This window comes from Ruditapes philippinarum, unplaced genomic scaffold (genome assembly GCF_026571515.1).
Source record: "Ruditapes philippinarum isolate M1 unplaced genomic scaffold, ASM2657151v2 ctg4220_1_1_1_1, whole genome shotgun sequence".
Classification (NCBI taxonomy): Eukaryota; Metazoa; Mollusca; class Bivalvia; order Venerida; family Veneridae; genus Ruditapes; species Ruditapes philippinarum.
In genome coordinates, this window is record NW_026864623.1 from 2555 (window position 1) to 13208 (window position 10654).

The 10654-nt window shown below is 34.0% G+C and overlaps 1 protein-coding gene across 1 annotated transcript; it reads right to left on the reverse strand.

Moving 5' to 3' along the window:
* Positions 1-293: 293 nt before the first annotated feature.
* On the reverse strand, positions 294-10654 carry LOC132726295 (uncharacterized). The gene is made up of 8 exons (XM_060711602.1): positions 10513-10654; positions 9496-9537; positions 8390-8466; positions 7400-7462; positions 6088-6205; positions 5675-5734; positions 1112-1247; positions 294-500 (listed from the first exon to the last, which is right to left on the reverse strand). The coding sequence occupies exons 1-8, from the start codon at positions 10529-10531 to the stop codon at positions 326-328; spliced, it is 690 nt and encodes a 229-aa protein (XP_060567585.1). The 5' UTR covers positions 10532-10654; the 3' UTR covers positions 294-325.

A 10654-nucleotide genomic window follows, 5' to 3' on the forward strand; every position in this document is an offset into this window, starting at 1 on the left:
ATTGGCATGCACACAAACTTAGTAGGCAAGTTTTGCAAAATATAATAAAAGAACACAATGTTTCATTAAGATTCGAACCTTCAATTTGGAACTAAAAGTCTTAACTCTTTATCATTTGGGCTAGATTGGTCGGTAACTTTAATTTATGCATAAACCGTGTATACCTTTATGCCATACTTTAAATCCGTATGACTTACTTCGGACAAAAGACCATTAAATATTAAAATGTCTCAGGTAAAAGTTGCCAAACAATATAATCATATTACTAATCAAATAAAATCAAACAATACACATTATTTCGTTGGCTAACTTAATTAACCACGTTTTATGGATGCCATTTATTTGGTGGATTGACAAATTGGTTACAATTATCAGAAGCGCAACAAAATTCACAGTAAAACTGTCTCGTATAGATAAAAGCCTGGTCGAAAGTCGTACACTTGTCGTCCGATGAGTATTTCTCGAACCATCCTTTTTGACAATCATTTCTCGTTCCACATCTATAAATGATATATAATGTTTGCCTTACTTGCGTAAAACTTAACATGAATTAATAAGTGCAGTGTAAGGACGTTGCAACATGTGCCCGAATGCGAATTTGATAAAAGACACATACGCCTAAGAAATCACTGCAATATTTTGGTTCATTGGTATTCCTTAAATGTATAGAGTATAAAAAATTGGTACGCAATACTGTCTGATTACTCTCAACCAAGTTATTTCAAATTATAGCCGTAGGGTTAAAATTGACTGACTTGATCCAGGTGTCATTGGTTTTTCCTTTTTTTGTATATACATGTAGTTAAAGATTCGTTCAACTTCGTGACTTCATTATTTCAACTTCGTGAAGTCACGATTTCAACTTCGTGAAGATGAAATTTTAAATTCCTGAAGTTGAAAAGGTAAAGTTCAAAACTTGAATTCTTGAAGTTGAAATCATTAATTCTTGAAGCTGAAAGTCTATTATAGTATAGTCATTAAAACAATAAAAAAAAACACAAGCGTATATGAATTATAAACATGTATATTGTCATTCTTGTTTAATGATTAAATAGAACTTTGTCACGACACACTATCATTCATAAAAGATATATATACAATGTGTACATACTTCATTTCAACGAGTCTTGATGCATTCTGGAAGTTTGTGACTGTATTTATACAATACTGTTTCTCAAGTGGACAGTCTTCTGGAAAATTCACCTTTTCACATATCTGAGGTGGTCCTTGACACAGGAAACAGCTTCCTACAACAATGAAATTACGAAGACCTTTAGGGGCATAGTGGCTTACCGACACACAAAATACTGAAATGTGTTTGAATGTAATTGAAAAATATCAAAATAATCATATATGTGATAAAAATTATTGCAGTCGTTTCTGAAAACATTGATCTGCCCATTTTGCATACATTGTCTGGTGGTTGAACACAGCACAATGATATACCCGCCTTTTACTTTTTCTTCTCTTATACGAGTACATTGTATATAGAACTTCAAACTGTTATATTTGTTTATCACGCAGTGGATACAGCCTTTTGACAATATCAATGTGGCTGGATGTTAATTCGAGTCCTTCTTGGAACATTTCTATTTTGTGGTATGATAATTATATTTTCATAATTTCCGATGCGGAATTGCTAATCACAATCAGAACAATCTGCCTATCTTTTGAGCCGGGATGCCCTATAACTGATTTATCAGTCAATTCCTAAACGAAACGAAAAATAAATTATTCCAATGTATAGATTTACAACGATTTCCACGTTGAACAAAAGTGGAAAGGTATGTAGTTATGAATTAACAAACACTCAATGGAGCAAAATAAGTAGTGCAAGAACCCCAGCCATTTGTATATGGGCGCGGCACTTTTCCATTGAGATATTCTGCGGTGATACATATCTGTGGTAAAGAGATACAATTATACATAAAAATACTTTATAGATAGCTAAATTTATTTTAGTATTCAGCAATAACATGGTAAAACATATCCAATACATGATAAAACAATAAGAACAAATATCAATGCATAAGAAATGAACCATATCAAAAACATCATACCAAGGATAACACTAGAAAGAGAACTTAATCACTTATTTCCATTGTGGTCCTTAAGACTAAGACTAGAGGATAGACACCATTAAAAGAGAAAAATACCCATTAAGTAAATGTTTTTTAACAGATAATTTAAAATTGTACAATTTTGATTCCATCCTAACAGAAGAGGGTAGTTTATTCCACAATACACATCCATTGTAAGGGAAAGACTTTGATCCGAAACCTTTGACCTTAGGTAGCATATAACACCCATTTTCACTTGACCTGGTCCTGTAAGTATGAACAGAATCTAATGGAAAAAAGTTTTTTTCACATATATTCAGGGGCAAGTCCATGTTTAATTTTAAAAAAAACATTACAGAGGATAATTTGATCGACTTTTTTCTGGACAGGCAGCCAATTTTAAAATTTTTAAGTGTTCATTATCAATATGTGACCTAAAACCAATATTTGGAGTTCATCCTTCCAGTATTTAGTAACCCCTGGAAACCAGAAACAACATGCATAATCAAAATGACATTGGATGAGGGTCATAACCAGAAGTTTTTTAATGTGAAATGTGAGATAATCACGTTTTCTATACAGAAACTTTAACCATGCATTGGCATTTTTAATAATAGAACTTGCCATTGCTTCACCGGAGAGAGACTGATTAAGTGTTGCACTTAGATATTTGACATTAGAAGTTGACTGTATATCAGTCCCTTTACAACTGACATGAAGAGATGAATCTGTTTTTAACCTATGTTTATAACCAAATAATATTGTCATTGTTTTGCCTAAGTGAAGGGAAAATTTATTGTCAATTAACCATTGACTGACAGAATGTAGTTCATCTGTCAGTTTTTTTTCCAATAGATGACCTATTTTTACATGCAACAAGAATAGCAGAATCATCTGCATAAAGAAGTTTATTTTTAACAACAACCTGCATATCATTTACATAAATTGAAAATAATAATTGTCCCAAAATAGACCCTTGGGAAACACTGCAAGTAACCCCTTCACGTGAGGAAAAAGTACCAGATACATAAAGTTGTTGCCTATCAGACAAATATGACCTAAACCATTGTAAAACATCAGTACCAGAGCTGCATTACTGGTACTGGTACTGCAGTACGTACTGCAGCGATTTTGCAAGTACTGGTACTGATACTGAATTACTCTTACAAAATTTTGCTACTACTGGTACTGGTACTGCATTACTGTCTTAAAAAGTGGTACTGCTACTGCATTACCCAGTACTTTTGGTTTTGATAAAAATTAAAAATAGCATCAATTTTTCTCATAAAATAAAGCTGTAAATTACATTAACTATTTTTTATTTATGTGAAAAAGTAAGTTATCAAATCTATAGATAATTTTCTGCAATATTCCTTCAAATGTTAACATGGTATTCATCATAAAAAACACCAAAGACTTTAATTAAAAATTAAATTGAGATAAACAGACTCAATAACTCTTTCACCTAAAATATCCTTATTAAAATCTTTTGTTACTTTGTATTTACCAGTAAAAGAGCAAAATAATCACTAATTTATTGCTTCTATTCAAAATAATCCTATTTCAAGTGATATTGTTAGCACCATAAAAAGTTGTTTACTTTGGTATAAATTGAATAGAGGTGTGAAGGTGTGAAAGACAACAAAAGACTGTTGTGTTTTAAATCATGAAAGATGTTTGCATTGTATTTATACAGTTGACTGGTTACTGAACAATTAGATATGACATGAATATATGTTGGTAATATTGTTTGTAAGTTGTAAATATGTTATGTTAACTTTAAAGTAAATTATGATTTTATTTCTTTGCTGAATAATATTTGCAATTATTTGTTTGACACTGTATTTATTCAAACTTTGATGAATATATAAAAGTAATGGTACTGATACTTAATTACTTCACCAAAAAAAGTACTGGTACTGCAGTACCGAGCTAAAATCTAGTACTGGTACTGGTAATGGTACTGCATAATTTGCCAAGTACTGGTACTGGTACTTAAGTACTACACCCTTAGTACTGATGCAGCTCTGATCAGTACTAAGACCAATAGCTTCTAATTTCATTAAAAGGATTGAGTGGTCCACTGTATCAAATGCTTTTTGAAGATCCATTAAAATCATGCCTACAAGATTACCTGTATCCACATGACGCCTAATGAAATCAGATAGATGCGTAAGACAAGTGTCTGTGGAAAAACCACCTCTAAATCCTGATTGAAATTTATATAATATGTCCGTTTCTTTAAGATATGAAGAAATCTGATCATAAACAACCCTTTCAAAATTTTTTGAAGCAATGCTTAATATGGATACAGGCCTAAGTTGCCAACTTCAGTTTTATCAACAACTCTTGCTGCCTTCAAATCATCTCGTACTGTGCCTTGTATCAATGACTAATTTATAATGTGTGTTAAAGAGGAAAGGCAATAATAGATGCGCTATCTCTAACAAAAAGAGAAGAAATACCGCCCAGACCATTGGATTTGTTTGAACCTAGTTTATTCAGATACTTTATTACACGTTTTTCAGACATCAATGAAAAGGAAAAAATATTATGTGTAATTCTTTTTAATAAATAAAAAGAAGATACAAACTGTTTACCAAAAATGTTTATGCTGGAGGTAGTTTTGCAGTAAGATTTGATGCAACATTACAGTAAAAATTGTTAAATTCTTCAGCAACCTTTCGTTTATCAAAACAAATTTCATCACATATTTTTAATCCAATATTAATCTTAGAAGATGAATTATCCTTTTTAGATGGTAGACCAAGCTCCTTAACGGATTTCCATATAGTCGTATAATCATTCTTATGAATGTCACAAGAAGTATTAATTAAAATGGTTCTTTATTCCGTACACAAAATAAATTTCCCTTTTTGGTAACAAAGATTTCCACGCTTTGGTGATATGCTAAAATTTCTACAACCAACCACCGGAATAGGCGAGTTAATATTTTCGGAAAAACACACAGTTGAGAATGACTGATATTGTCCGGAATTTTCTTAAGTTTTAAAACAAGGTCGTAAATGAAATGAATATTATTGCAAACAAAGACCAGCTTCGCTTATTACAATGACCTCGCAATAAGTCATTTATAAATAAAAAATGGCACGATACTCTTAAAGAAAGCTATAAAGGATTTGATCCCTAGGGCAGGGGTCAAGTTTTACCTTAGGACCGTGATTTATACAACTTTTACCCACGTGTTAATGATAAACACTAAATATCTAAGCTCTCAGGCCACTGTTCTAGTGACACATGGCAAAGCCAGTTTTGACCCAAAGACATAATGTTTTCGTAGATGTCCACAAGCTAATAATATAACTTTTTTTGAAGGCCATCCCAAAACCATATCTTTAAAGTTTGGTACCAATACTGTTAAGAAAATTTTGTTTAAAAAGAAATTGTTAATTACGACGCTCAGCACACAACGGACATGACACGGCGGAGAACAAAACTTATGACATAACAAAAGCTCACACTGTACAATATAAACTGAAATAAATCATTATTGCACGTTTTCAGGTTTGATAGTCAAATTACCGCGTTTCAGAAATCAACAAATATTTATCAGTAGACTTATAGATATGAGGTTATTGAGAGAAATGTCTTACTTGGCACGGTTGGTAGAGGTGTCGTTGATGCAGTCATGCCAGTAGAAGTTGAATTTGTCACTGAAATATAGAAATCAATAAAATGATGTGTTTTAAAATTGAATGTGATTAAGCACGAGATTAAACTTGTTAGGAATTATTAACACAGTGATGATAATTTATGTATCTAATACCATCCAGAACAATACAACAACATTATTTCTCTGATATATTTGACAAATTAGCACACATGTGCACTACGATTAACCAATTTTAATGTCCCAAAAACATGAACCTGACAAGTGTAAAAATATAATAATATTTACAGTATTATAACCACTTATATTAATCCTATTGTTTTTTGTACAATATATGTTGCTCATTTACAAAAAGAAAACGAATTTTCAAACATGTTTAGGGGGAAAAGTAATTACGTGTCAGATGAGAACACAGGTTCTTATTGCATTTATCCGTGCTGCAACACTCGTGACATTGGGGTTGTTGTCGTTTGTCAACACCTCTACCAACTAAACCTGGTGTCACACCACATTGCTACTCGTAAACATACAGTTAATGTAAAGATATATTTGAGCCGCGTCATGATCATGACAAAACCAACACAGTGCGTTTGCGACCAGCATGGATCCAGACCAGCCTGCGCATCCGCGCAGTCTAATCAGGATCCATGCTGTTCGTTTACAAACTCTATTACAAGTAGAGAAACTGATAGCGAACAGCATGGATCCTGACCAGATTGCGCGGATGCGCAGGCTGGTCTGGATCCATGCTGGTCGCAAACGCACTATGTTGGTTTTGTCATGGCGCGGCTCATTTGTCTTAGTAAAAAGGACGCTCGGACTTAACTTAATAGAACTAAATCTGCAGGTCGACAAATATTTTAAACAAAATCTACTGATAATGAAGTGGCGTTATATTTCTTTAAATCTAAAACGTGCTGACATGATAGTAGACTGTTATAATTGTAGGTCAGCCGTTCTATTTTTAAACATATTCTATCAGTAACGAAGTTAACCTAATTTTGAAAATAAGTTATCAGTAATAATCACACTTTGTTAAGACACCGTTATCATGACAACAATATTCCAAACTATTCGTACAGACAATTATGGTGGCGGTGTTGGTAGTTTTCACTCAGAATCACGGCTGTAAACACATTGAATTTAACAAAGCACAGTTCAACCACCGCATCGTTCCTGAGCAAGCTGTCAAGCAGTTTACCAGTACTAGTTGCCTTCACTGTGGCAAAGTTCTGAAACTTCTGTACATACCAGAGCAGAGGTACTGTGCGAATGACCGTAGAAAGAATTTCATGATCAATCACAACGAAAGTGAACTGCGCCGTCCAGGGATCGAACCCGGGTCGCCCGATTCACAGTCCAACGCTTTACCTATTGAGCTAACCGGGCGGTTTTTTATGGATAAAGGCACATATATTTAGAATAAAGCCTTATGTCATTGAGGAACATTGTCGTCATACACTATACAATGTAGTCCATGTCATTGAAAAATGACCGCCGCGATAATTATTTTCTATCTGGTCTTTCATCAAATATTTACATGTCTTGAATTTATAACTGAAGAATTATTCTAACTTTTTTGAACTCACTTAATGTAGTTTGATTTAATAAACATGTACCGCGAGATGTTATAACTCAACCCCCGCCCCCAAGATCTAAATACAAATATAATTGAACACAATATGTATTTAGTAAGTGAAAATCTTACTTGGTTATCTGTACATCCTAAAGTTACGAATTGTCCAGACGACACTTTGTGCATGTAACACGACTGTGAATGAAAATTTTTTAAAAAAAAGGAAACTTTTCTGACAAGCATGGAAGCACGTAATAAATGTATTGAACCAATGTATCAATACATGAGCCGTGTCACGACAAAACCAACATACAGTAGTGCGTTTGCGACCATCAGGATCCATGCTGTTCGCTTGCAAACCCTATAACAAGTAGAGAACCGGTAGCGAACAGCATAGATCCTGATCAGATTGCGCGGATGCGCAGGCTTGTCTGGATTCATGCTGGTCGCAAACGTACTATGTTGGTTTTGTCATGACGCGGCTCATATATTTATTTCACATTACCTTATATAAAGCTTATTTGGTTTCATACACTGACGGTATGGTTTCATATATTGTAACAGTGGATTAATATAAAATAGCTTCCGGTTTAATAAGGGAGTGTTTTCAATTCATATATACTAGCAGTCGAAATGATCTTATATAAAATCCACATGGTTAAATTAATTGAAAACTAGAAATATTTTTAAAATTGATACTTGGCCTAAGTAACGCTGGTTATCTTGCAGATGTTATAGCTAAGTTTTCGATACATATAACATGAACATATGGCAAGAACTATCCTTTAGATTTTATTTTAGAACTATCCTTAAAATTCTATTGTAGAATGGCAAGAACCAATTTTACATTTTATTTAATAATGACCAATGAGATTCCGAGATTTATGTTGACCAATGATAATTCTTCTTATATTCAGTCCTTTCCTGTAAATTTTACAGGAAGTGAAACTGATTTTAGGCCGCCTTCGGTCGGAGAAATAGCTTTCCATATAAGAGATGTCTATCTGATCTGTATTCTCAATTACAGTTGCACCCGGATATCTTTTCCTGTCGGCTTAAGATATTGCTCTGTCACAAATTTACCTGACCATTCTAACATTGTACATTTGTGAGAACATTTACCTGCCCTGCCCGACAGTCTGTTATCGTCAAACAATCGCCAGGATCAGCTATGTTAGAACAGTTGTAACATTGAAGAGCTGCAATCGATAATATAAGTCTTATAAAAAGTTGGAACAAAACATTCGTAAATGAAAAAGAGTCCAATGTTATTTACAGAGTAAGCTTTATGAACAAGAAGTATCTTGAAAAAGTTACTCGGCCAAAGTCAGCCTGCAGAATACAGCTCAGTGCATGCTTAAAGACAGTAATCATGCCTCAGTGACAAATAACTTCCGATCGGCGACTGTTTCAATATCGACCGTTGTTTGTCCGGCGGCAGTGACAATCGAACGGCAGCAGCTGATAATTTTGCACATCGGGCGGGCGCCGTCAAGTTTTAATTTAGTACAACGTGTATGCTGTTAATTGATATAGCATTTAATGGTTAGATCTACATACGTCTTCCGAGTACAAATATGAAAATGTATTATGAACTTGTTTGGAATGTAATATGTCATGTGACATATGTTATGCTTAATTTAGTATATCCAAACGTTTTTTTAAAATTATCGAATTAGATGTCAGAGAGTTGTTCGTTGTTCCGTGTAAAATATATTTTTGAATTTAACTGTTTTGTTCCGGGAATTTTACCTTACCATGACGTATTCATTAATATGCCAAAGTACATGTCTAAGAATAATAATATTCAAATCAACTGAATATACTATAAACATCAATAATCATATTATATCATGAACACTGAGCATAATCTACTTAGAATACGAGAAAAGTTCGGAGTTGTTTATATGGTGTCTTATCACGTTTAATTCTTATGGGGAATAAGTTAGAAAATTAATGACAACTTAAAAGCAGTGTTAACTGTTATGAGGAAGCATGGTTCATACTTAAATATAAATATCCGAGATATCTAAATAGAAACTTCAAGTACAGATGTTTAATCAGGATGACAGATATAACCTAACTTTTATTTCCCTTCAATATCATATGTTACATATATTAGCTAAAGCTATGTTACAAAATTTCTAATTCATTGTCTAGCTACGACATTGTTTTGAATTTTTAGATAACGAATACCATATGAAATATATCATCCTTAAATAATTTACCCGCTGTTCCGTTAATGGAGAGTTGAAGAACTAAAGCTACACCTGAAATAAGAGGGAAGATCACTATTAATGCAAGCATCAATGTGTTTTAAAGTAATTAAAAAAAAACATCATTTTATCTGCTTATTTTTGACAAGGCTTTAAGTTGATGAAATTCATTTATCGGTCAGACTAAACCTATGCGCCACCTATGGTGGCTGATTTACGCCATGTCGTATTTTCACTTCTTTGCCTCAAAATGCGAAAATATGACATGGCGTAAATCATCCACCATAGCTATCTCATTTCATGTACGGATGTTGCTGTACGATCTAATCTACCTTTCTTTGTTCCGTGTCATGCAGCAGGCAACGCAAAAAAAATGGTGACCAAAAAGATTAATATGCATGACTACTGAGTAAATATGGCATGACTACCGAGTAAATACATTATAATTATGCATTATAATATTATACTACCGAGTGAAGAACATCACAACCGAGAAAAAAACACCTAAAGTTATTTCATATGGTGGCTGATTTGTGCCATTCGTGTTTTCGCTCCCTCTGATAAGCGTGTTTAACGCTCCGCTCCCCGCCGTTTGATTTCTTTTATCTCGATGACGTTTTATTTATTAAACTTCGCCCCGCGCCCTCGCCATTTTAACTTGTTAATTCTCGACCTTTCGCTTGTCGGGGTCGGAAAACGAAAACACGCTCATTAGCGGGGGCGCGGGGCGAAGTTTTATTAATTAAACTTCGTCCCGCGACCCCGCTAATTAGCGTGTTTTCGCCCCCCCCCCCCAATTTAAACTTCGCCCGGCGCCCACTCTTAATAGCGTGTTTTCGCTCCGCGCCTTCGCAATTTTAACTATTCAATTCTCAAATTTTCGCTTGGCGGGGTTGCAGGGCGAAAACACACATGGCACAGATCAGCCACCATAATTTCGTAAAAAATGTATCACTCATTTTTATGTGTCTGAGACAGTGTGCATTACTTTCTGGCATTTTTTATGTACAAAATAAATTGAATACTTACTCAGCAGACATAACATCATTTCCTTGTCCCTGTAAATCGTTCCATATAATGTCTTAAGTTTTAGGTAGAGGCGATCTTAGCGCTAAAGTGGAACACAAATGACGTCAACTATGTGTCCTTGTTAAAGGATTTATCACCAAAC

Excerpts from the sequence above, each read along its gene's own strand:
- LOC132726295 (XM_060711602.1), bottom strand. Across the intron at positions 7,463-8,389 it reads CAGACTGTCGGGCAGGGCAG|TCGTGTTACATGCACAAAGT; the intron begins GTAAATGTTCTC and ends TTTCATTCACAG. Across the intron at positions 6,206-7,399 it reads TAGGATGTACAGATAACCAA|CAATGTGGTGTGACACCAGG; the intron begins GTAAGATTTTCA and ends GTTTACGAGTAG.